General features: G+C 48.1%; 1 protein-coding gene across 1 annotated transcript; it reads left to right on the top strand.

Moving 5' to 3' along the window:
- Positions 1–26528, top strand: ELF5 (E74 like ETS transcription factor 5). The gene is made up of 7 exons (XM_060304417.2): positions 1–18; positions 4642–4766; positions 14860–15093; positions 18580–18630; positions 23837–23905; positions 25781–25976; positions 26397–26528. Exons 2-7 carry the CDS (start codon positions 4646–4648, stop codon positions 26491–26493), a joined length of 768 nt encoding a protein of 255 aa, XP_060160400.1. The 5' UTR covers positions 1–18; positions 4642–4645; the 3' UTR covers positions 26494–26528.
- The last annotated feature ends 1110 nt before the right edge of the window (positions 26529–27638 follow it).

A 27638-nucleotide genomic window follows, 5' to 3' on the forward strand; every position in this document is an offset into this window, starting at 1 on the left:
CCCTCCCTGTGCACCTTGGTGAGTGAGCCGACTCTCAGAAGGGATAGGAAGCCTCTGCAGGCACTGGGGACCTGAGCGTCCACGCCATTCCCAAAGGTCCAGCCAGCCTTTCTCGTGCATGGAAGAGAACCCACTTGATTCCTCCCCCTTGTGTGGAATGTGCTTGACCCTTTCCTACTTATTAGGCAGCTAGAATGTGGACTACACTTTGGGGAAACTGATTCCAACTGCCGTGGGTCTGTGGATGGGCCGTGAGTGAGGGTCCAGAGTACTTAAGGTGCCTGGCTAGCCCAGGCAAAGAATGTCCAGAGTCCACAGTGGGCATAGGAGGAAAGGGAGAAGAGAAAATCGGGGGAATTTTTAGAGCTAAAAGTTGCATCTCTGTAGTGATTGAATTGTACTCCAGTTTGCACCATCCAACTATACCACCGTATATATGCATGTGCGTACGCGTGCACACGTGTGGATGTGTCGTCCCACTCCAGTGGGTTCCTGCAGAAAGTCACGCAGCTGGGGCAGGTCTTGGAGTCCACCTCATCGGTGTGTCCATTTAGCAGATGAAGAACTGAGGCTCGGCGAGGAGCAAGTATATGACTCCCGGGCCAGTGCTCTTTCTGTGATGACAAACCAGCCAGCCCCTCAAAAACCAAAAATGTGTGGTTAGAACAGCGGGCCTAGGACCCTCCCTAGACATCCCTTCTTGTCCTGCTGCTGATTCGAGTTCTAACACAGTGCTTCTCAACCTTTTTTTTCATTATCACACCCTCTAAGGAGCCTTTTTAGATCACTGTTTCTTAATCGTATCCCTTCCATGAAATGCTAATATCACAGATGTACTGTTTATCATTTACGCACTATGGCCTTTTGGAGGGTCATAAAGGATTATAATGGCTAAGATTTTTCTGACCCTCAAGAACCAATTTTTTCCCTCTAGGGTCACTGTCCCCCCCACTGGGAATACATATTCTAACTTCAGGCCTGGCCTTACACATTACTGGGCACCAACGTCTTCACTGAGAAGAGGGTCCTCAAATAGCTGTTCTCTCCCACCACCCTGTTCCACCTACATTAAAGGAATCTTAAGGGCTAAAATGTTCAATTATTAAAAGGACCATAGAGAGCCTAAGAAGCTGGGCTGCGGAACACAAAGCAGCCATTATTCCCAAACTTTCACACCTAGAGCCCACTGGCTAAGTGCCCAAGGTCTTTTGTGGAGAATCCAGAGTTAATAACACTCCGTCCTCCCACTGCAATAGCAAAAAAAAAAAAAAGCTGCTGCCTTTTATAAAACACATCTTCCACAAAGCAAAAGATAATTACAGAAGAAAAATGCATGTTGTACACCTGAAGACAGCCTTTTAAGAAAACTTGATGGATATACTTTGCCATAGAAGAACCAGCAAAGGGAATCAGATACAGATGGTGCTGTGTACAGCCCTGGAGAGATTACAGAGCAAGCCAGTGGGCTGGTGCAAAAAGAAGAAAAAAAAGAAGTCTTTAAAGGAGGTAAATATCGTACTGGTCAAAAATATTCCTAATTTTTATATGATCAAATTCAATTTACCAAATGACTTTTGAGAGCTTTGCTAGGCAGAGATGAGGAAGAATGCACTCCTACTGTCACGTTATGTATCTGGAGGATTCCTAATTGACATCGAAGACCTGGGAACTGTTTTCTATTTTCCTCCGCTTGGAGGCCACCTCTCCTTTCTCCAAGCCCAGCAGTGAAGGTCATGTCAGAGGCCTGCCATTCTCTTCCTCCATTTTCTGAACCTCCAGCCCAGAAGGGCAGGGGGCATTTTTACCTTGAGCCCTCACTTAAGAGAACTTTTCTGGGGTCATGTCCAGAAAGAAGAAGGGGCTTTGGGCTCCAGGGGCCCTTCCCTCCTTCATAATCTCCCACCCCCATCCCTCTTCATCCAGCCACCTGCTCTGGATATAAAACCAATCAATCCGTGGGAAAATCAGAGTCCAAACCCAGGCAGCCTTGACTTCTGTTTGATATGGCTCGCAGCGGGAGATCTAAGAAGGTGATAATCTGCTGGGCACGTTAACCCTCTCCGGGCACCAGGAAGGAGGCTTCCTAGTGCGGTCTGGGGAACCTTTGATGACGCCCAGAGAGGGTGCCTACATGTGAGAATTCAAACTCAGTTATTTATCTACGTCTGGAGCACAGTTCTCATGCACATCTGATAGTGATGATGATAGACAGATAGATTTGCAAACATCCCCAAAGAATTGATCTCTGGTTTTCAACCACACAATCCCTGCCCCTCTCGGTACTGAGGTCCTATTTGACGTGTAAGTGAACCTGGGATGCGTCTTTGAACAGATGAGGCTGTGAGTGTTTTTAGAAAGGGAAGCAGATGGGTTGGAAAAAAACTTAAGAATTCTGTATACCATAACGCTGTGTGACTTTGACAAAGTTACACAAATTTCCTGGGCCTTAACTTTCTCAGCTGTAAAATGGGTGCAGGGAAAGATTAGACCAACTCAGTACTTTGCAACATGCGGTACTCCGACCACTCATGTTACGTGAGATAAATCTGGTCAGGTGTAGAAAACTTTTTCTTAAAGCACTAGATAGTAAATATTTTAGGATTTGCAGGCCTAAAGGCAAAAATCAAGTACATTATGTGTGTACTTATATAACCATTTAATATGTAACCATTTAAAAATGTAAAATAATTTTTAGCTGTGGGCCATTCAAAAATAGGTAGTGGGCTAGATTGTGCCGGTAGGTTGGAGTTTGTGAACCTCTGATCTAGGCGGTGCACGGATGACTAATTTTTATTTCAATGCTTATGTCTTTATTTTTATGTATGTTAAATGAATACCGACTTTCCATTTATAGTGGTGATGTAAAGTTTTCCTTTTAAATAAATGTGGTTATGTTAAAATAAAAAGGGAAGTGATTTTTTTTTAATATATTAAGGAAGTTATCATGGTGGCAGGCGAATGACTAAAGCTTGGGAAACACTGGACGAGATGATTAATAAGCTCCTGACCATCTAAAATTCCATGCACTTAATAACCTGGAATCTAGTCTTTGCTTTGACACTTCCCAGCTGTGTGATTTTTGAGCTGCTGTGTCCCTTTGCAGAAGGGAGTAGAACCACGCTATCTCATCAACATTATTGCGATAATCATAATAGAAGTTGGGTGAACAGATTTTTCTAATTCACCAAACATGAATTCATTTTTTTCTGAATTGTGGGAATATAGGAAACAGCAAAAGGAAACTTGAAAGATGAGACTGGTGGGGCAAGAATGCTTATGAGTAGAAGCCCCAGCCCGTTTTTTTCTATCCCCTTTCCAGCCTCGACCAGTCATCTTCTCCCAAAGCTTCCCACTCGCCAGCATGCACAATTAGGTTCATGACTTCTTAAACAGACCCACCTGCGTTGTCACCCAAACTCCCAGCACCTGCCACCTGGGTGCTCTGCGGCGTGTTACCTGGAATCTCACAGCGCCCATCCCTCATCTATAAAAACAGAACCCACACCAGAAACTGTCTCAGAGTGGTTGCCCTGGGGACACCATGAATAATGAATGTAAACTGCTCAGCCCAGAGCCCTCAGTGAAGCAAGTGTGTTACAATTATCACAGGTCTTCACTCTCTTATCCAAAACCCTGAGGCGAGATGTGCTGAAGAATTCAGAGTTCTTCAGGTATTAAGAAGGTGACACAGGGTATACTGCAGAGCCCAGAATACCCCTCTCAAGGTACTGGCTGCTAGGACTGCTTAAATGCGTTAATATTTCTGTAGTGTATCATGTGAATATTCATCAAGTGGAATAAAACTGTAGCTATAGATATAAGACTACAGAGCATATCTATAGTTGTATATGTTTAATAGATGTATAGCATTTAGTTTATATACATATATAGAAGTAGAGATATAATATATATTATAATTATATATTAAAATTTTATAACATCAATTCAGGACTGTTTTTGCTGGGAAATAAGTCGGAACCACACATACACACACACACACACACACACACACACACACACAAATATACTTTCAGTTTCAGAGCTTTTGGATTTCAGAATTGTGGATTAGTGTTTGTGGGCATGTTCATTTATAATAATTCTCGCCCTGTTTTCAGAAGTATACATATATTTTTTTGGCCACGCACCATGCGGCATGCGGATCTTAGTTCCCCAACCAGGGATCAAACCCCCGCCCTCTGCAGTGGAAGCGTGGAGTCTTAACCACTGGACTGCCTGGGAAGTCCCAGAAGTATATTTTTAGACATTATAATCCAGTTCAGGGCTCAGGTGTGAGAGAATAGGAAAAGTAAAGAAAGAACATTATTATATAATAAAAGCCTTCATCCTCAAATCCCAGCTTTGCCACTTACTGGCCATGTTACCTGGACAATTGTCTCAACCCCTCTGCCTCAGTTTTCTCATCTATAAAATGGGGATATACACACAAATCTCACAGGAGGTGGCAAGGATTAAAAAATGTCACCATGGAAAGCACTTAGAGGGGTGCCTGGCTCCTGGGAGACTGTATGTTTGTAAGCGTTTGCCGTCATTACTAAAAACCAAGTGTCGCCCTGCTGGGGGCTCCTACAGTGTGGCTTTCTTCCTTCATCCGCCTCCTCACAGCCTCTCCTGCCATTACAGGGTGATGTTGGACTCAGTGACACACAGCACCTTCCTGCCCAACGCGTCCTTCTGCGACCCCCTGATGTCGTGGACTGACCTGTTCAGCAATGAAGAGTATTATCCTGCCTTTGAGCATCAGACAGGTGTGTACGTCTGGAGAAGCTCATCTGAGCTGGGACAGACTGGGGCAGGAGGTGGTGCTGGCCTCAGGCGGGTGACAGTGCCATGCTGGGGGCCTGAAAATGCCAGCTCTCACCAGTGTTAAGGGCAGAGGGTCACAGGAGACCCAGGCGGGAGGAAGGGCCGCTTCTGCAGAGAGAAAAGCACTGGAATCCTCGCCCCAACCTTTTCCCAGCTCTGTGGGCTTGGGGAACTCCACTAACCTCTCTGAGCCTTATTTTGCTAATCGGTAAAAGGGAGATGATAACACCAATCTCTTGGAGTTATTATATTTAAACAATGTAATAGAAAGAAACCCTTAGCCCGAAGCCTAGTACACTGTGATTGTTTGATCATTGTGGCTTTAGCCAACATTTGCTAACTACTAGCTATGCCCCAGACTCTGTACCCAACACCTGTCTCTTCCTTATTGAAGCCCTAGGAGAAATTACTAATTATTATTCCCATTTTATAAATGAAGAAACTGAGACACAGAGAAGTTACATGACCCGCCCAAGGTCTCACAGTTAGTTAAGTTTCATGCAAGTTGACTTGAGCGTCTGCACTCTTAACTCTCTTACATGGTCATCTTATAAATGACGTAACGCTGTGATTATTGGTATTAATATTGTAGATAGTCTCTGAGCTTCTATTTCCTTATCCCTAAAGCAGGGATGATGAGAATTACTGTGAGGATTAAGGGAGCCAAACTGTGAAATATATAGCCTGACACCAAGCAAGTGCTCAGTAAACAGGAGTGTCCTTGCTGTCCCCCAGGCTGCCCTCCCCACACTTCCTCCTCTCCCAGCCCAGTTTTCTCCTCCTAAGAAGGAAGCACGGGGCCTTGTGCAAGCCCCATGCCAAAGGGAGGCCAGCTGAGCTTTGCCCCAGAAACCCTCTGTGGGCCTCTGTCCCCAGGTGCTTGGGTGACTACACATCACAGCAAGCCTGGCTGACTGCTAGCACAGCAGGTGCACACCCCGCGGAGGGTGATGCAAGCACTGGTGGAGCCCTCAGGCCTCACCACCCAGCCTTGACCCTGTGTGCTCCGGCCCAGCAGGGCCCACACTCAGGGTCAGGAGGCCAGCAGCCTCCGGAAGAGGCCAGGCCTCTGAGGACACTGTGAAATGTCCATCTCAAGGAGCCCCTGCCTCCAGGCCAGAGACCAGTGTCGCACAGACAGACCTGAGACACATTCTTACAAATCGAATCCCACACCATCCCCCAACCTCACACACGACACACTTGTACGTATGACATCGCTCACTCTCACCAGTGTCCAGATAATTGCACATGGACCTGAGTCATCCAGCCGCACATTGTAATTCTCCTTCAGGCCTAAGGAGCACCTTGTTTCCAAGAAAGACAATGAGGAATGTACTCGATCTCCCCTACACTCATTATTTGGTCAAGAGGCTAAATTTGAAGGAGGAAAACGAAGGCTTTCGAGTCCCTGTCCCTTCCCTATGTGTCCCACGATGGTGGAGCCCAGCTCCTGTCCCTTCTCTCCATTCACGCATAACACAGAGCTGCCATCCTGGGAGCCTCCTCTTCCTGCCTCTTCTACCACAGGGCATCAGAGCAGGATGGGAGGGGGTGGCCTCAGCCACCTACCTCGTGCAGTGTTCCAGGAGCTTCTGTAGTTGTCAAGAGCTCGGACTTTGGCGCCGCATGCCCTAAATGTGAAGAGCGGCTCTGCGATTTAATAACTGCAACACCTTACCCTCTCGTGCCTCAGTTTTCTCATCTCTAAAGTGGACATAGCAGTAATGCCTATCTCGCAGACTTGTGAGGGTGAAATGAGTTAATAGGTGTGAAGTGTCTGGGACATGGCAGGCACACAGCAAGCACACACAAGTGTGTAAAAATGAAGGATGAGTTTCAGTTTGGGTTGAAGAAAAAGTTCTGGAGGTGGATATTGGTGGTGTTTGCACAACAATGTGAATATACTTAATGCCACTGAACTGTGCATTTTAAAATCACGGACCCAGCTTTCTCCCGTCTGAGGCCTCTGCATTTCCATCAGTGTAATGAGGCATTGGACCAGGTCCTTGCTAGGATCCCTTCCTGAAGCGTCTCTTCCTGCATCAGGCAACATCACAGAGGTAGACTTCATCCCCCACCACCCACTGGGAGACTAGAAATTCCCACCAAGATGTGAAGACAGAATATCCTCCACGAGTGGCCCAGCTTCCTGACATTCCCCGAGGGAGGAGCCAGGCTTTGGGCCGGCCCTCTGGCCCTCTGGACTTCAGAAGGAGCCGAGTGTCTCTGAGCTCATAAAGGTCAAGGTTGGGTGTGAAAATTTAGTCTCAAATGAGGACCCAGGCTCCCTGAGTCCCACTGGTGGGAGGAATGCCCTGCAGTGCCTTCTGTCTTTTTGTCACCCCAAGAGGTGACACATGGGTCTGAGTGTCTGCCAAAACCTTCTCTGAGAGGGATGCATCAGGGGACAGCCAGGTTCTCCTCCAGACACTGCTCTGCCATCTGTCCTAAGGTCCTTGCCCACCTCCCAGGAAATTCCAGCTTGAATTCAGGGTTGTCCCAATGGCAGCTTCCTGTTTGGGTCTGAGGTCAAGGGCTGCTGCTGGCATCCACCAGCCCCATGACCTTGGGCAGGTTTTCCCGAACATCTCTGAGATATGCTCTCCTCAGCTGAAACGGCATCCACCTCCCAGCGTTGGGAGGATTGACTGAGATTCCACATATAACGTGTTTAGCAAAGCACCTGGCACTTGGCAAGCAGTCACTGTAGCCAGGACACCTCACGACTCCCAGATGGTGGATAAACAGCTTTCTCTCTGCTCGCTTCACTTTTCATATGGAACAAAAGCAGCCCGGGTCTCCATCTCAGCCTTTCCAATTCAGAATGTTGGCAGCTTAGACACTTTGAGACCAAAGGGAGAGAAAGGGAGAAAGAAATGATGTGCCCGCTGGATAAATGATGTCCGTGAGAGTGCAGGGAGGAATACGCAACCTAGCCGGGATAACCAGCTGCCTACTGCCTCTTAACTGGCTTTAGCAGAAGGCAGCTGAATCTGTGTCTGACATGTGTTAAGTGCGCAGCATCTGGCCTGTCTTAGAAGCAGCACAGCCTGCTACACGGCAGGCTGGCGAGTGAGCAGTCACAGACTGCAGAATGTTCTAGAATATCATGAGCTAACCCTGGCCTTCCCTTCAGCTTTTAAAGTAAAGAATTACAGATAGTGGAAAATTTGATCAAAGAGGGACGTAGTGGGGAAGTGCATAAATTTCATAAGCATGTGATATTTTGAAGAGATTATTTCTCCAATCAAGTTCCAGTAGCCAAGCATCTGACAAGCCATGGAATATCCTGATCTCACCCCTACTTTCTGGAACTCCATCCTGACCTTCACACACCCACACACCCCTCCCCTGATTGCCAAGGTGGCCAGGCCAACACTCAGTAGGCCTTGGCTTTCGGATCTCCCTTATACTTTGCGGCAGAGGTTTCTAGGTTGAGGCAGCTCTAGGGGTTCCCAGGAGGTCCTCGGGGACCTGCAGTGACAGCTGAGAAGGACAAGCTTGAGGTCCCCCTCTCCACCTCCCTCCCTCCCTTTGATTCGGAAGATAGTACAGCATAGTGGTTACTAAGGCTTGGCTGCAGGAACTGGAATCTGCCTACATGACCTCCTCCTCGCTCAGCCACTTCCTCGTTGTGTGACCTCAGGAAGGGATTTCACCATTCTTTGCCTTACTTTCACCATTTACTTTGTAAAATAAGCTACGTGATCTAGGACCTCATAGCATCATGTTGAGGATGCCATGAGAAAACTCAAGGAGTGTAGCATGGTAACTGGCACGTACTAAGTGCTCAACAAATATGTTAGCAATGGGAGATTTTATTTGAAGACAGAACTGTTTCTTAAAAAAGAAAACAAGGTGCAAAACCCTGATCTTGGATATTAACAACCAGAGGATCAGGAAGAGAGGCATCTGGGTCTCACAGGGGCTTTTCTTAGGCAAGACTCCGGTTCAGGGTATAGAAGTTTGAGATCAGATATGAGAGAGAGTCTAGGAACTTCTAAATCGAAACCAGATAATGAAATACAAAATCATTGGAAAGCCTAAGGTGAGCTCCATGGCGGTAGTCACACCCTAGGACACCTCCAAGGAGAGACCTCACCATCAGCCACCTCCAGCCTCTCCCACACACATCCAAGCCTTTGGGCAGCTGTGGCCCCAGGACGGCTCAGGGCTTGGTGCTCTCTGCCCCTTTCTAACCACACTCCCATGGCCTCGGCTCTTTGCTAATACCCAGCCAGCCCTTCTCATCTCTTCTCCACCCAGTTTCTTACACTGCTCCAGGCATTTTTTTTTTTCCATCTCATGGTCTAAATCATTCCACAGGCTTGGAATAAAAGGCTAGACCAGCTCAGGAGGGAAACCTAGAAGCAATATATCATTTCATATCTCTCCTCATAAAGTCCTTCCTTTCAGTGACAAAGCCACAATCGATGGTGCCCAGCGCTATCCAGTCCACTCACTGGTCTCTTCAGTGCTGCTCCAGGCAAAAGACTTTCCCAATTCCCAATGCTAATAAATCAAGCTAATCATGGTCCAGTCCGTCTAACTCAGGCCTCCTCGGACCCAAACTGTCTGCCTCGCTCTCACTGAGTTTTGGGTTGCTTTGTTCTGCTTGTCCCTCAGCTAGAATGAGGCCCCGGTGGAGATGGCCTCATTTCCCTGAGAACAAATATCATCCCAAAATAATAACTAATTACAAGTGACATATGGAAAGCTTCCTGTCGTTCAGATAACTGGGCTAAGTTCCTTACATACATCATTTCTCTTCCATTTCGTAGCAAACTCCCTAAGAGGTAGGCACTATTATTACTCCTGTTTTATAGATGAAGGAGGCTGAGGTCCAGAGAGGTTAGGAAACTTTGTTAGGATTGCACAGCTAACAAGTTGAGGAAACGCAATGAACATAGTGGTATGAGCAGCCCTGATATTAACAAGTATAAATGGGTGGTATTTAATGGGCACTTACTACCTGCCTGTCCTTTTCCAAGCACTTTGCATGTATTGATTCACTTAATCTTTTTAACAGCATTATGGGGTACGTCCTAGTATTCCCATTTTGCTGAGGGAGTGAGAACAAGAAACAGATGCCCTTGGAGGGCATACAGATGCCCTTGGAGACCCTCTTAGGGTCCCTAGGAGGCAGGACCACTAAGTGTGAGATCACACACCCTTTCAGCTTTTAGGGGGAATCCAAATATCAAGAGCCCTGGTTTCAAGTTCTAGAACAGTGATGTTCAAGGAGCCTTCTGGGGCTAAGGAGGGGAAGCCATATAGTACCTTCCCCTAACTCCCAGCAAAGCAGCACTGCTTTTTTTCCAGAGAAATTTCAATTTGAAGAAAATACTATTCGACTAAAAATGTTTAAAAGCCTTAGCATGCTGGCTGTAAACAATAGTTCTGAAGGAGACAACCGTCCAGAAGCTTGTGAAGTTCTTCCTCACAAAGTCACTGCCAGGAGTGAGCCAGCCTTGGAAGAGTTTTGACTGACCCTCGGAGCGGTTTTTAAAAATTAAATAAGTCAGCACTTAAAAATCATGAGATTTCACATAACAATCTGGGCTTGGCAACACAGGGCCCACCTTTCTGCCCGGCAACAGCCAATTGGAGCTGGGCCACCACTGTCCACTCGGCATGAACTTGCCCATTCCCACTGTCCCCATCGGGGGCCACTTTGGGCATGGACATACCCTGCTGACCCTGTGGGAATCTGAGTGTGCCAGCCAGCTCCAAAACTCAAGGCCTCCCTCCAAATTTCACTGCAACCCAGGTTATAGCATCAGCTGTGAGCATTTCCCCCCAGAATCGCTGAAAACTCCCTTTAGCCCCTTAATTCTTCTTCCCAATGCAGCTAGCCCTTAAACCAGTGTCCTGACCTACTTCCGACTTCAAAGGAGCTGGCCAAGGCTGCTGTTTAATCGTGGCCTGCGGACCTTTGGATTAAGTCTACCAGGTACAGGACATCATCCGTACCCAACTGGTAAACATAGGCAGAAGGGCCTCATAGCTCAGCTTCTCCAAAAAGTCTAAATTATTTTGTGAATAGTAGGCACATTGAGGCAAACACCTTACATTTCCAGACAATACAACCTGTTAAAGATAACATATTCTCTGGGTGTATCACCCTGTCTTGTATTTTCCCTGAGTTCATCTCTTCCGAGTAGTGAAAGGGTCTCCATGTCATTCAAACACTGTCATCATCAGTCTCTCTATCCTTCTTCTGATTTTTCAAACCTAGATTATATACGTACATAATATATATATGTAATATATATAAATAAATACACGTAATATGTAAAATATATAACAATACATACACATACTATATAAATATCTATATAAACTATTGCATATATTTTAATATATTTATATATATATATATATACATCTTCATCGGAAGTGTTGAGTCAGTCTTCCAGATGTGTGTCCGGTCTGGTCCTTGCCAACCAAGAAGAGTGAGGCAAAGGTGATGCAAACATCCCACGTCCAAAGGTGGAAGAGTTGGTGGAGGCCTAACCCCCTTACCGACCAGCCGCGTGGCCTGAGTCACGTAACCTCTCAGAACTTCGGTTTCCTCCCTGTGAAGTGAAGATAATAAGTGGCAGTCCCCTGGCTGGTCATTTCACCTCCGGAACACCCACAGGGGGCTAGGCAGGCTCCGCCCTGCTGACTCAGGGTGAAGAGGCAGAGCTGGCCACGCCCCTGTGGGACAGCAAGCCTTCCTGACAGGGGCAGTGAGCTGGGTCTTGAGGACGAGCAGCAATTACTTAGAGGACAGGTGGGGACCGCACCCTAGGTGACCAGAGGCGCCTGTGCAAAGACCTTGAGCTGGGGGCAATGCTGTGGGAGGGCAGGGGCGGTGGTGAGGGGGGAGGCCTTCCTCACCCCTGTGGGATCAGGACCGTGGAACCACACCACAGCCAAGAGGCTTCCCTCTGTGCTGGCGCTTCGCCCTCCACCTGGCCGAGAACAGCTACTTTGCTCGCGCTCGGGAAGGACACCGCTGGCGAGGAGAGCCTGCCGTGCTCGGCCCTGGCTCTGGCCTCCCCGTGGGGCGGGCCCGAGCTGCACACGAAGCCTGCTCTGCGGGGAAGCTGCCGAGGAGAGCGAGCCGAGGGGACAGAGGCTGCGCCAGCAACACCTTCCCAGGGTCAGTGACACTTCTCCGAATCCCTTACGCCCCCGCTGGCCTCCAGAAACAACATGGCCGTGGCCATCTCCCAGGGCCAAAGAAAATGACTTGGGGGTGGAAGAGAGAGGGGAGGGGCTCGGAGACGTGGCGCACGCTCTCCATGGAAAGAAATGAAGTGTGCCCTGAAAGGGCAGCACCCCGATAGGCATCTCCGGCGGGGCTCAGCTCGGGACCCAGGGAGGAAGAATTTCAAGGCTCATAAACATCTCTCGTGGGAATACCAGGGAAGTGGAGGCCCCGGGTTTACTCCAGCCAGAACTCGGCACGTGAAAGCACAGGCCAGAAGGGGGAAGGGCTGCCAGGTGTTCCCAGGAGACCCTGGCACCCCCAGCGGCTGATGGGGGCCCCTCCTTAAACAGGAGGTAGAGGCCACAACATCAACTTCCACCATCCTGGCCGATATCAACTCTTTGACTCACACACATATAGAATTCTGATTAAAACCCTAAATTTAAACAAACCTGAGATCTGGGACGTGGGACCCTTTGTGGCAGTGCTGGCACCTGGACAAACGAGTCCTCCAACAACAAAATACCAACGAAAGACATTATGAGGGACTAAAAATAACTGCAGGTACGTGCAGTTGGGGCAAATGATGAACAATAAGATACAAAAAGGCCAAAATCCAACTGCCACTTCTGAGGCGCCAAAGCAAAAGCAGGGTCCTGTGCGGGATGCCTGCGCTCAGCTCCACCAAGGGGGTGGGCAGGCCACCAAGCCGCCCCTCCCGCCTGACCCACCAATTCGCCCCACCCTCCCCCCGTTTAAGGGACCGGGTTGACCCTCCTCGGGGATCAAGCAAGGATGTCTGTTTCTTGTTCTCACTCCCTCGTGCTGCAGCACGAGTCCCAAGAAAGCCTTACCTGAATTCCTCATCTGGCCTCTTATCAATTTCTATTGATTAAAGAGTCCAAGGACTCAGTCTACAGCAAACCTAGTGTTCAAGTTTGACCTCAATCCACTTCACGGTGGGAAAAGGGATTTCTGGAAGGCCTCTACGTTTTAGGGGGAGATCGAAAGTAGAGCTGGTGTAGATCAGGGCATATAGCAGCCTGGCCAATACACAGGGGTGCTTAGGGGCAGAGAAGCCATCTCCCGCCTGGGACTAGAAGCGCCACAGTTCCTTTGGGGACAGGGGCAGCCAATGCAGCATTTAAAGGGGGAATCATAACAGCCTCGCTGCCGTGCGCCGTGGGGTGTAACTCGTGAGACACACTTTCTGTCGTCCACACAGCCTGAGCCAGTCACCCCTGCCTGCCTCTGCTCCCTGCCTTTCTCCTCAGCCCTTCTCCTTCTCTCTGGCTCTGTGTCTACCTCCACTGTCTGATCTCTTCTCTGTGCTGACCTCTGAGGACCAGCATGATGGAACGGAAAGAGTAATGGCTTTCAAGTTCAGACTGGGGTTCACATCCCACCTCTACCCCACACTGGCTGTGGGATCTTGGGCAAGACCTCCATGACCTTCAGTCTCCTCATCTGTGACCTCCTGGGGGACAGGGACCAAACCTCCCATTCATCATGAATTCTCAGATGAAAATTTGTTGCTTCACAAATAGAAGGTATTCAGTGGTAATCTTCTAGACTCTGTTCTAAGTACCCTAAATACTTTTACATGTATTAACTCATTTAATCCACAGACCAACCCTATGATGTAGGTGCTATCATTGTCCCCATTTTACTGATGAGGAAACTGAAGCTTTTGAATGAATGAATGAGTACAATGGCAATGGCAAGAATTGTTTATGTCAAAGTACCTGACCAAGGACCTGGTACCTCACATCTTCCATAGCAGATCTGCCACCCTTTTGGTTTCTCCTGGCATTGGGACAGTCTGTTGAGCACCCATCTCTGCCCCTGGGTTAGGCACAGACTCCTCTCAGCCTCCCAGACAGGATGGCACACACCTCTGTCTGGGACCTTCACTGAAGGAGTGAAGGGAATCTGCCCTCTGGATAGAAATTCCTCAAAACAGCACCAAAAACACAATAACAACAATACAACCAACGCTTCCACCTCCCCCTTCCCCTGGAGGAGCGTGCTCTGGTCATCCAAGGTCTGCCAGATGCTTGGGCAATATTTCAGCAGCCCAAGGCCCTCAGCACAAGATGGCCAGGGGCAGCACACAAATCTATAGCCAGTGCTGGTCAGCTTTTCATAACAGCAGAGGGAATCAGATCAGCCTTGGATGGTGCCTGGCACACACCACAGGCATTTGTTTTGGTTGACCAAAAATTTCGTTGAGGTTTTTCTGTAAGATGGTGTGGAAAAACCCGAATGAACTTTTTGGCCAATCCAATAATAAGTATTGAATTGATTGATAACTTTCTATGCACCATATAGTTTATAGGTGTTAACCACAAACTCCAGAACGGCCCTGTGAGTGGCGCATATTATCCCCATTTTACAGATGAGGAAACTGAGGCTTAAATGTCTATGGATCTTGTCCAAGTTGAAAGCAGCAGAACCAGGATTTGAACCCAGACCTGTCAGGCTCTAAAGGCTATGCTCTTGATGTCCTGTTGTCTGAAACCAAATACCTGAAGGGACTTTTTCTTTGCTTCTCCCCTAGTTTCCCCCTTTCAAGGAGCTCCCTAGCCAGGACTAGGTCTCTCGCCCCGTCATTCCCTCTTCTGCCAGTAAGGCCACTCGTAGGATCCAGTCCTCTCTGGTTTTCACTTCAGGACAGAAGGTGACCAGGACCCCAGCAGAACAACCCAGGGCTGGAGTCCCCTTCAACTCATTGGACAGAGGATGAGGATGTTAGTAAAACTAGAGCCTCCTTTGAGGGACTTCTAATCCTCTCCTGGCTGTCATCCCTCACTTGTCTCTTCCTGGTGCAGCCTGTGACTCCTACTGGCCGTCTGTCCACCCTGAGTACTGGACGAAGCGCCACGTCTGGGAATGGCTCCAGTTCTGCTGCGACCAGTATAAGCTGGATGCCAACTGCATCTCCTTCTGCCACTTCAACGTCAGCGGCCTGCAGCTGTGCAGTATGACACAGGAGGAGTTCATCGAGGCAGCTGGTGTCTGCGGGGAGTACCTGTACTTCATCCTCCAGAGCATGCGCTCACAAGGTCAGTGCCCAGAGGGCTGGGCTTTGAGGACAGGGACCCGGTGTTGGGACCAAATGACCTCGGAGGTCCTTCCCTACCATAGGACTCACACGGCGAAATTTTATTAGCTGCAACTCTCTGTGAAACCAAATCCCCTGCTAACCAGACCTTTCCGTACCCAGAAGCTCTAGCATGCTAGAATCAGAGATTGGAGGTAAAACGGGGTGAGTTACAAGGAAGCAAGCTGAGTACAGTTTTTTAAAAAAAGAAGAAGAAAGAAAGAAAAAGAAAACTAAAACACGTTCAAGGACCGCCCAGGAACCAGGCTGATACAACAAACTATTATGTTCATAAAGATTGTTAACCATAAAAGGTGGACAAAAAGAGGAGGCTTCTGCTTGACATTTTATTAAGCAGAAGGAGAAGAAAATTAACTAGACCCTTTCCCTTCCCTGTTTCCAGAGGAGTCCGACTAATGGCCATTTCCTTTTATCACATTCCTAGTGGTCAGGGATCGAATGGCCGCAAGGTGGCCCCAGTAGCATTATTTAACAGCAACATGCCCTGCAAGAGTAGAATGTTGCTGGACAGGTTTTTTAAAGCCGGAAGCATTTTTTTGAGAACATACAATTCTGTATCCCCGTATCACAGAGAAAGGAGCTGAGGTCCTGAATGGTTAAGTGACTTCTCCAAGGTCAACAGGGCTGATTCATGGAAAGTCAGTACAAAACAAGGACTGTGAGATCAGAAAGACCTTTGCTCCAACCCTGGCTCTCACACTTCGGAGCCGCAGGACCTCTGGCAAATGGCTTAACCTCTCTGAATCTCCACTGTCTCGCCTCTCTGGTGGGGTTATGATACACACCTCCCCGGGCTTCTTGACAGGATTCGGTGAAACATTATCTAGCACAGCAAATACGGACGCAAATACAATGAATGGCAACTGTTTTTGTCATCATGAATATAAGCAAGAGGCAGAAATTTTAAAACATAAAGAAATACATCTCAGCTCAATTTTAAGAAAGATCTTTCTAAAAGTTAGCACCTTATTTTAAAAAGGCAGCTTCAGGGACTTGCCTAGTGGTCCAGTGGTTAAAACTTCACCTTCCAATGCAGGGGGTATGGGTTCGATCCCTGGTCGGGGAGCTAGGATCCCACGTGCCTCGCAGCCAAAAAACTGAAACATAAAACAGAGGCACTATTGTAACAAATTCAATAAAAGCTTTTAAAAAATGGTCCCCATCAAAAAAAATCTTTAATTAATTAATTAATTAAAAGGCGGCTTCAAAAGATACCTGAGGTAGGAAGCTCCCCATCACTGGAGATAAGCAAGCAATCTAATAGGCCCCTGCTTGATGGCGGTGCCATGGCAGGGATTCCTATTTGGGTGGAAACCCACAGAGTACCTTCCAGCTCTATGATTCTTTGCCCTCCCCTTGATCTCCCCCATCATGGGTGCCTGAAAGCAGGAAAGCTAAGGATGGGGGCTCTCAGGCACTGCTTGGTTTCTGCCCTGGGAGCCATAGCTCCCTGGGGTGAGGAAGGGACAAACAGACGTGCTGTCCACTGTTATCCAGTCTCTGCTTGATTATCGCCAGTGACAGTGACCTGCCAGGAGCAGTGGCCTCCACTCAGCAGGCCTTCCCTGAAAGGAGGCAAGTCTGAGCAAATCACAGAGGCTCAGGGAGGAGCTGGGGGCTCCATTCAGAACCATCCCAAGGGGACAGCCTTGCACAAGAACCCCAGGGCCACAGAGATGAGTATTCCATCCTGAGAAAAGATTCAGCTTGGTACCGCCAGCCTCGGCAGAACGTCAAGTCAATCACGTTTGGTCTTCAGGCCCAGCAGTCCCTGTGCTGGGATCTCCCACCTCGGGCACTTCCATTCCTGGCAACTGTTACATCAAAAAATACCTATCCCTGGTCCCATTACCTCAAAGTCTGTGCAGAACAAATAAGCTAAAATCCAACTGTGTTTTTAAGCAGGCCACAAGTTGCCTCTTCTTATTCTAAGGAATCCCTGGAGTCACAAAGCTACCTCCAATGGTGGACTTTCAGGGACTCTATGGGCCAGGGCAGTTATCCTGTTGATCAGTAAGATGATCTACTCCATCAACCTGCTCTGTCCTCAAATTCCTCCTTTAATGTTCCTCAGGCCAGAATGTATACAGTGATTGAAATACATGTATTGTGACCAAAGTTTCCAGTGTCCCAATTTGCCCAGGACACGGTGTCTTCAACCATTATCCTGTCCTTCGTTCTCAAAAGTGTCCCTGTTTGGACAATAAATTGTATGTTAACTAGTTATTACCCAGTTTAGGCCTTATATTACCCCATAGATGAGGGCTCTGGAAGAAAATGACACAGAACAAGTTTTAGCAGGGAGAGGAGTTAAAGGGGGCTCTAGGCCCAGCGTGCTGTCTGGCTCAGCAGGTGTTGCAGTAGGATTGAAGGGCCCTGAAGCATGAAGACCCTGGTCGCTGGAAGGCGAAGTCGGCCGGAGAGGTGCAGGGCAGAGGGCAGACTCTCCCAGCACAGGAGAGGAAGATCCCCCGTCACCCGCTCCTGTTCTCGGGAGGAGGGAAGAGAGTGCGTGGCTGACCAGAACCAATCCTTCTTAGAACCGACGGCCCTAGGAATCAAGTCCCAACTCTGCTCTGTTCCTGTCTTCTCAGTAAATGGAAACTAGTCCTCACATTGGACACCAAGTTAGAAAGCAGATGTCGTTTGGCCTGTGCTGCTACGTGAAAATATGATCTGAAACTCCTGATTCGCCCCACTCTTCAGAGACCACCAAGGCCCCGACCGTCTCCAGACTCCTTTAAATCCTCATATCGGGTTCTGCATTTCTTGCAGCCTCCCGTGTCCATTTTTCTCTTTGACCCGCATGTAACAGGCATTCAAATCCCCAAGGATTAGAGATCACATCCCAGATCATAGACTCCGAGAGCCAACAGGGAGGGCAAGGGTGTTTCTGTCACATGTTGCCAGTAAGGAACACGAGCCCGGAGACAGGGTGACTGGGCAAGTCTACACGGGGGTCAGTGATTCGGCCCAGCTCAGAACCCAGGCCTCCTGATCCCAAGCCAGAACTCACTCCCAGTGCCCACTCAGAAAAGCCTAGAAGCTGCTGGGATGCGTGGCCCAGGGCTCTCTCCAGGTGGCCTTTAAAAACAAGGAGATTGAGGAATTCCTCGGTGGTCCAGTAGTTAGGACCCAGTGCTTTCACTGCCGGGGCCTGGTTCGGTCCCTGATCAGGGAACTAAGATCCCACAAGGCTCGAAGGGCAGCCAAAAATAAAATAAAATAAAATAAGGAGATTACATCTCTCAGGGGTGGCTTCAGGGTGGCCCTATAAAGGCCAGGTGGTCTCCAAGGTTCCTTCTGAAATAAAAGTACCCTGCAAAGGGCACAGTGGCTTCCCTTCTCCCCAGTACCTCCCCTCGTGGCCTGGCTGGGGAAAGCAGGATTGTATGCCATGGTTTGCGGATTTCTTTTTCTTTTCCAGGTTACTCCTTTTTTAATGACCCTGAAGAGACCAAGGCCACCATCAAAGACTGTAAGTAACTGAGGTCAAGCTGCCCGAGGCCGTGTTGAGGCTATTGTTGGGCACATGGGCTTGAATGATGCTCTTGTGGGACCACACTCAACGTCTGATGACCTGAAACAGTAAAGGCTAGAAGATGGCAGGAGAAACACGGTGGACAGAGCAAGTCTGTGGCTTCCTTAACCTCCCCCAGACTCAGTTTCCTTGTCTATAAAGTGGTGAGACACCCGCTGGGTTGTGAGGAGTTCAGGTAACAGTACATACAAAGCGCCTGGCCTGTGCCAGCAGCATAGATGCTCCAAATACTGGTGCCCTTTAGCAATAATAATCATAATTACTACCCATTAGAGGCCTTGGGGTTGATAATGTCTACAAAGAATCTGAGCTCACTAAGCAGGTCACGTTTATAATTATAAGGTAATGGAGGATCTCAAACGGCCTTGTTGATTCTGAAAATTAACACTCACGGTTTCACTTCTGCAGATGGAGAAGGTTTAAGAAAGGGAACTTTGGAGCTTTCATTTTTTAAAGATGATGATGGTGATGATTGCTCTTAGTTACTGAGACTCACGCCAAGGTCCTGGCTCCTGGGCCTGGCCAACTAGGACAAAGTAGCCTCCTGGGGCTTCAAGCAGTGTTCCCATTCATCTTAAATCACTATAAGATTCATAGCTACTGTTAGTCTTTGTGAAGCCCTTACTATGTGCCCAGCGCGGTGCCAGGCCAAGTATTCTACCTACATTAACTTATTTAATCCTCATGATAACTTTGCTAGATCGTAATATTATCCCCATTTGTATCTGAGGAAACTGGAGGTGCTGTAACTCACAAGTTACAAGTTATAAGTCCATGCCGAGCAGAGATTCCAACTCATCTTCTCAAAGTCTATGCTCTTATATGCTGTGTCCTTCACCACGTGCCCACAGGTGCACGCACACATGCACGCACGCTCCCAGACCCTGCTGTTCACTCTGCTGTCCACTCAGTTGAGACCTAAGACTCAGAACTCCTCTGGGTCTGGGCCCAGCTCCACAATGGTTCAGAGAACAGGAGATTTTCAACTTAGTACCTGCTGAAGGGGCCCAGGCCCGACAAGCTAGGAAACCATCAGAACTGGCCCAAGTGAAGTACCCCAGCCCCTCTGCACTTGACCTCTCCTCTCCACACCCTCCCCACCTCCGCCGCAGAAGCACCAGAGGACAAAGCCTACGGGCTGGCTTTGCTGCTGGGCATCTCCGGCTCCTGGCACGGGGTGCAGGCTCTATGGCTGGACTGCTAGCATCGTGGGGACGTGCGTGTGATGAGCTCGACTGAGAAACTGCCACGCCAGCCTCCACCCAGCTTCTGGAGGACAGCAGACCAGGATTTCAATCAACGACTGAGAACATATCCTTTGGCCACATTTTAACAGTCTCCAGTTTCAAGGCATCCAAACCTCTCCAAGTCCCACAGACAGCAGAGAGCCCGGGCCATGTCCCCACTCACCCTGCGGCAGGCACAGCTGCAGGGGCACATTGAAGATGAAGATCGTTGTGAGACAGGGAGCTGCCCCCCCAGAGCACCGTGGAACTCCAGAGAGAAGTTTGGGGCGGGGCTCAGGGTACTGCTGCTGCCACCACCTCAGACTGACCTTGGGGACGTTTGGATCTGGGAAGCTGCCTCAACGTGGCCACGCACTGATGGCTTCAGCCCCTGTGCCCCCACTAACACCCTCACCCCACCACCCGCCAAGCAAGGCCTCCAGCCGAGCCGAGCCGTGACTACCCTCAAAGCCACCACTGAGGAGTAGGAACAGATAAAACAGGGTTATTTATCTCTGGCAAGACCCACAAGGGGAAACTCCCACCATCCCCACAGCCCTGCCTCGTGCTGACCCATCCTGTGTTCATCTCATCAAGCCAGATCTCTTCCAGCCAAAGCACGCGGAGAAAGCATCAGAATTAAAAGGGTGACTCTTCCACGTCTTGCCCCTTTGGCATGTCAGAGAAAGCTTGTTGTCTAGTCACCAGTTAATAATTCGCCTGTGTTTGTCTTGATGACTCCATTTGTTGTCTCTCTTCTTAAAAGATTAAATTAAAACAGTGGCCAGGTCTTCTCTGCAGGTGATGCCGCAGAGCGTGACATTGGATCAGATAGGAGGGCAGAACCCTTTCTCGGTCTTGATCAACCGACCGTCAGCTCTGCTCACCTGCATTCACCTCTCTCTACCTGGCGGCAACCCCACTGTCAGCTGATCTCACCTGAGCATTCACTGTGGCTTGGCCCATATGCATGGGCCCGTTTTCCCACATCAATACAATTCCAGGCTGTAATGTAGGAAAGGGTGGAGGAGAGGCCGAAGGGACCCCGAGAGTTGAAGTCATGCATTCGTATCATTGTTTGTTCCAGAGGATGATGCGCGGCAGTTATTAGGGCTGGGGGCCCTGATGCCGGACTGTTCACATGCGATCTCAGCTCCAGCGTCGGGCAGGCACATGACCTGGATCGTGCTCCCCAGACATCGCCAGGGCTCGCTCCGTTCTGCTCAGGCATCTTCTTGTCCGAGAGCTTTGTCTGTTCACTCTTATGACAATTGCAAGATCACTCAGCCCCTTCACCATGACCTCTATTCTCCCACCCCGCTACATTCCTCTCCATGGCATTTATCACCAACTGAAATAGGCCATGTTTGTTCACTGGACATTCCTTCCCACTTGGGTGCAAGTCCCCTGAGAGGAGAGCCTGGGACCTGTTTCGTGATGTCTGCCCCGTGCCTGCTGCAGAGAGTACACTGTGTCTCAGCACTCGTGAGCCCATGAGTGAAGGACCTCCAGGGAGACACCAGCCACTCGACACCTCTGTTTTCTTATACGTAAAGTAGGAGAGTAAGAAACGTGCATCATAAATGGGCGAGATTGGGTGTGCACCTGGTAGTAGCAAACACTCAACAAACTTTAATAATTATTCTTTAAGTATCTATTGAACACCTGCCATGAAAGACATGCTGAAGCAGAAATTGTGAACATCTGCTTTGAAATGGAACTGCTCTGGGTTCAAGTCCTGGCTCCACCTCTCTGGATGAAATTCATAAACTCTGTGGGCTTCAGTTGCTCCTCAATAAATGGAAATAGCGATTATACCACACAGGGTCGTGGCAGGTATTAAATGAGATACTGTATGTGAAGCCCTTACAAGCACTTGGCACTTAGTAAGCGCTCCTTTAATATCAGCTGTTATTACACATGAACAACGGACGAGATGGACCTCTACGGTAGAGGTAGAAAGGGACCAATGCTGGAACACTGAGGAACACGCAGGTGCTATGGGACAGAGAGGGCTCTAACCCAGAGGGTGAGTTCCGAGAAGACTTCCTGATGAGGTTTTGTGAGAGTGGGTTCAGCTGGGTGGAAGTGGGGAGCAGGAAGCATGTGCAAAGGAAGAAGGAGAAAGTCAAGCCCCATTGGGACCATCTGACCCAAAGGAGGGACGATGTTGGGGAGCAGCAAGGGATAAGCCTGGAGAACTGGGTGGAGGTCCATGTGTGAAGGGCCTGACTAACGTGGCAGCCTCTGTGCGGGAGACCACAGAGTACCACTGCAGGATGTCACGCCAGGGAGTGACAAGACCCACTGGCACTGAGACAGGCCCCTCCTGGGCAGTGGTGTGGTACACAGGACACCATTCCCTCCATGGACAGCATACTTATTCTGTCATTCAGTATTTATAGCATCATGTCCCTACAGCAGGGAAGGTGAGTAGAGTGCAGCATGGTGGCCGCTCCACAATACTTACTGAGCACCTACTATATGCCCAGCACTGTGCTAGGTGCTGGGGGATACAGGTGGGAACACAGATCCCTGCCCTCTAGTGGGAAAAGTCAGCCAGTGAGCAAAATAAATAAATATATAATATGTTCCATGGTGATGAATATGACAGCAAAAAATAAAACTAGCACATGGAGTGTTGAGTAGGGTGAGCGTGTGCAATTCCAGCTCAGGCAGTCAGAGAAGACCTCGCTGAGAAGGTGACTTTGAGCGAAGATGGAGATGAGGGCGTGAGCCCCTGGACATCCAAGGGAAGAGCACTGAGGGCAAAGGGAGCAAGTGCCCCAAGGCAGGATGTGCCCGTGAGTTTCAGAAGGAGCCGGGAGGCCAGTGTGGCTGGAGCGGGCTGAGCAAGTGATGTGGGGGCAGGGAGGGGTGATCTGGTACCACCTTTTACTTTTTAATCATATACACTTTGCAGCAATGTGAGTGTCTCAGACTTACAGTGTGATTTCTAGTTTAACTCGGCCTTGAGGTCACACCTTGCTTTCTGCTCTTCATAAGCTCTACTCTCTTTGCTTTTACCTGTGTCCCTTCTAGTCTGTTCTCCACACACTAGCCAGAGGGATCTTCTTAAGAAGTAGACCTTGTTAAAGTCCTAAGTCTTCGCTTTACTCTTTGAATAAAATCCCACGTCCTGGGCTTCCCTGGTGGCGCAGCAGTTGAGAGTCCGCCTGCCGATGCAGGGGACACGGGTTCGTGTCCCAGTCCGGGAAGATCCCACTTGCCGCGGAGCAGCTGGGCCCGTGGGCCATGGCCGCTGAGCCTGCGCGTCCAGAGCCTGTGCTCCGCAACGGGAGAGGCCACAGCAGTGAGAGGCCTGCGTACCACCAAAAAAAAAAAAGAAAAAATCCCACATCCTTACCATGTGCCCATGTACCTGCTGGCAGCCCGGTGCCCCTACCGCCACACCTGGGCACCCCACGGGCCTGCCTGGTCGCCACCCTTGGCTTTGCACATGCTGCTCTTTCCCTCTGGGACACCCTCCCACCTCCTGACATCAGCGTGAGTGTCTCCCGTCCAGGAGACTCGCCCTGGCCACCCCATCCACAGCAGGTGCTTTCCTCCGCCTCGTTCTCTATCTAAGGCCTCCTTCCTTCATAACACTTAACTCAATGGCGATTTGTGTTTCACTTGTGTTTTCCTTGCCCAATAGTCCTTAACCTCCAGGTGAGCAGGGACCAAGTCTGTGTTGTTCACTTTCTATCTCCAGCTCAGAGCCCGGAACTTGGCACACAGTAGGGCCCCAGTGTTGAATACAAACGCTCCTTAAACCTACTAATTATTCCCAAAGAGCCCAGCACGCTGTCTCCTACCACAAAGGTGTTCAATTAATAGTTGCCCATTTGGTGTGATTTGAGGTCGGAACGCGGCCTCCAGCTTCCTTCCTACAGCTGTAAATCACTCTGTTGCAGACGCTGTTTCCAGTTGCTTGAAAACAAGTGGCATCAAAAGTCAAGACTGTCACAGTCATAGTCGAACAAGTAAGTGTAAGAGATGCCATCTGTCATTGGTAATTTCTTAAAACCATTCATGAGACAAAGTAATCTACTTTAATAAGCTTTGAGACTCAGTGTTTGAGTGAGTCCCGTTATTTCCCAAAGAACATAGCAGAGAAATTGATGATTACCGTTATAAGTGTTATCAAAATCCAATTTCTTTCTTTTGACTTGGAAATGGTATCAGGAGAATTAAAGTAATGTTCTAACCACGTTAAATTTCTGAATAAAGGTTTGTTTCTCCTGGTCTACTGTGAATCCTTCTCACTGAAATACTCAGAGATGATACTAAAGAAACCCCATGAGCTGGCAATTCTGTTAGCTTTCCCAGAACTAAGATCTACCCAGGACAGGGTCGAGCCTGCTGGGCTTGGTTCTAGCCATTTAACATGTATTAAATCATAATCCTCTAACCTGTGCTATGAGGTAGGTACTCTTATGTTGACTTAAAAAAATGCACAACATGGGAGTTGCGAGTTAAGTTTTTGGGGGGCAAAATGAGGACTGCAGCCCAGGAGACAGCAGTTCAGGTAACTCTGAGAAACTGCCCCAAGGAGGCGAGGGGAGGAGCCAGGAGATACAGGAGTTTTGCAGCAACGTCAGAAGATTATTGATTTTTCTTTTTTGTTTTTCTAACATCTTCATTGGAGTATAATTGCTTTACAATGGTGTGCTAGTTTCTGCTTTATTACTGGGCATATCCCCTGAGAAAACCATAATTCAAAAAGAGTCATGTACCACAATGTTCATTGCAGCTCTATTTACAATAGCCAGGACATGGAAGCAACCTAAGTGTCCATCGACAGATGAGTGGATAAAGAAGATGTGGCACATATATACAATGGAATATTACTCAGCCATAAAGAGAAACGAAATTGAGTTATTTGTAGTGAGGTGAATGGACCTAGAGTCTGTCATAAAGATTATTGTTAATTAAAGACAACCAAATGTCTCAACTTAAAGAATTCAGCGCTTTTCTAGGAATGGGAAGATGCAAGAGTCTGGGCTCAGTGTAATCATTCCTTTGATATGCACCTCAGCTATCTGGGGCCAGTATCCTGTATTTTCACATCCTGAGTTTCCTCAGGGCTCGCCTTATGGAGTGGCTGCAGTCTGATGGCTGCTAGATGGCAGGGATCCTTTTCAGCCCTGAGTCGCCTCAGGGCTCACCGGCTCACGTTGGAGGGTTGCAATCATTGATGACTGTGCCATCCTTTGTGTATTGATATGGCAGGAAATATTCCATTTGTAAATATTCCATTCCATTTATAAATATTCCATTTATCACTACTAACCCATTTTAGAGAGAAGATAACTAGAGAGATTTGGTTACAGAGCTAGAAGAGGTGAATTCAGGACCCAAACCCAGCCAGCCAGGCTCCAGAGCAAGTCTTAACTCTGATACAATGGAACAAGAGAAATACCAGTTTTTCATGCAAAACATAATGGCAGGATTAGTCCAGCCAGACAGTTGTAGCTATGGGATCTCAGTACAACCACACTGCTTTTCAGAAAGAAGAATGGAAACGTCATTCGACTGTCATTTCATTAATTCCGTAGAATTAGTTGGTAGTTCCATCGAGCAGGGAAAGTTCGTGAGCCAGTGTTGCTGGTCGATGTAAATAGGATGTCTCTGTGTGTGTGTTGTAATTACTTTAGTAGAAGAGGACATTTCACAGCTAGGTATGGTTCCCAGTAGAAGAAGACATTTCACAGCTAGGTATGGTTCCAAGTAGAACGCTCGGTCATCACTTTGGGAAATAACCATGAAGGAGCATTTCTCATGGGTTCATGAGAAGTTGTACAACTCTTCAATTTTTCTGTTTTAGTTTTTAGCTAACTTTTTTTCCTTCCCTAAAGGCCTCCAGAGCTCTCACCTATGGGAATTTGTGAGAGACCTGCTTCTATCTCCTGAGGAAAACTGTGGCATTCTGGAATGGGAAGATAGGGAACAAGGTATTTTTCGGGTGGTTAAATCAGAAGCCCTGGCAAAGATGTGGGGACAAAGGAAGAGAAATGACAGAATGACGTATGAAAAGTTGAGCAGAGCTCTGAGGTAAGTGAACAGCATGAAATGCCGTGAGCCTTCAGGCAGAGTTATATAAAAAGTGTCATGTGACAACACTTCGGCTCTTAGGTACAGGTGGGATTAGGGTTTGTAAACTGACACGCTGTCCTTTCCATTCTTGGCAGTGTTCCCCGGAGATCACTCTGAAGCCAGGCTATCAGACACACACACACACACACACACACACACACACACACACACACACACACGTTTTGAACCAGATGTGGTGAGGTTCGCTCTTCAAGATGACTGGGAAAGGTTTAAGTGTAAGTTGATAAGAGGGTGTGAAAATACCAGGGTAACCAAAGACCAGCCTGTCACCTGAGAGGAAAGAGGAACGTGTTTATGCGCTGTTGTTTTCCCAGGGTATGAACCCTCCTCACGTCCCTCTTCTGCTGTCTTTCACAGGTACTACTATAAAACAGGAATTCTGGAACGGGTCGACCGAAGATTAGTATACAAATTTGGAAAAAATGCACACGGGTGGCAGGAAGACAAGCTATGATCTCCTCCATCATCAAGCTCATTTTATGGATTTCTGTCTTTTAAAACAATAGATTGCAATAGACCTTGAAAGTTCACTCTTTTAAAAGCCTGCAAACGTGCTGATAAAATTTCTCCACATCTCAGCTTACATTTGGATTCAGAGTTGTTGTCTACTTGGGGGTGATGACAGCAACCCTTAAGAAATTCCTTTTTTTTTTTTTTTTACCCGAGGGGAGGAGGGGATGATCTTTTGTGGTACCCGGATCAAACATCACTTCCCTAATGAAGAGTTGCAGAACCACAATGCCCTGTGCCATTGCTGCTGCTCAGAGAAAAAGGATCCAATTCTGCCATTAGAGGCTCATCCGGTGCTCCCATTCCAAAGGCTCAAAAGTTTTCACATAGTTAACTGTGGCAGCTCACAAAGCAAAAAAGAAGTGATTAGTTTGTAGTTAATATAGTAGGACGGGGTGAGATGTGGGTAAGACAAACATATTGTAGATTTTAAATTGTTAAAGTCAAATTCCATAGAAAAGTTTCTTAATTAGTAAAGGAGCTAAGCCGTCGAGCTGGTACATAATTGGACTTAGCACAGGCAAATAGCGAGTTTCTTAACCAGAACATCTTTTTAGCCACTCAGCAAAACTCCCATGGCCATCCTTCCGGAGTAACACAAAATTAGGCACATTCTTAATTCTTGCTGAGTGTATTCCCCCTCTTCTCCTAGGTGGGAGGCATCAGATGTGCAAAGAGTCGACAGACGCTTACATCAATTTCCAAATCACCTCTGTTTTATGATTCAAGTTCTCAACACAATAAAATCGTAATTCATTGATTCTGTCTGTGGGCAAGACGTTACACCTTTATAGAACTGGGAATGTCTTGATGGCTCTGTAATGGCCAATTAAATTATGAGCCTCTCGTTTTGTCTTCCCACCCGATGAGTACGCAAGCTCTAAAATGCATATTGCCTTGACAAAATTAGCGACGTTGGATATACACCAGTGAATGTTCACAAGTTAAAGTATGCACTGACATTTTCTCATCAGTCACTGGTAGGTGAGCCATTAGTGACCTCCAGCTGGGTGGACTGCCCCTAGAACTCCTTCCCCAGAGCAGGAAGCCTCATGTGACGAGGCACTGAACGACAATACAGACTGAGGG

The sequence above is a fragment of the Globicephala melas genome, chromosome 8, assembly GCF_963455315.2.
Source record: "Globicephala melas chromosome 8, mGloMel1.2, whole genome shotgun sequence".
Lineage (NCBI taxonomy): Eukaryota > Metazoa > Chordata > Mammalia > Artiodactyla > Delphinidae > Globicephala > Globicephala melas.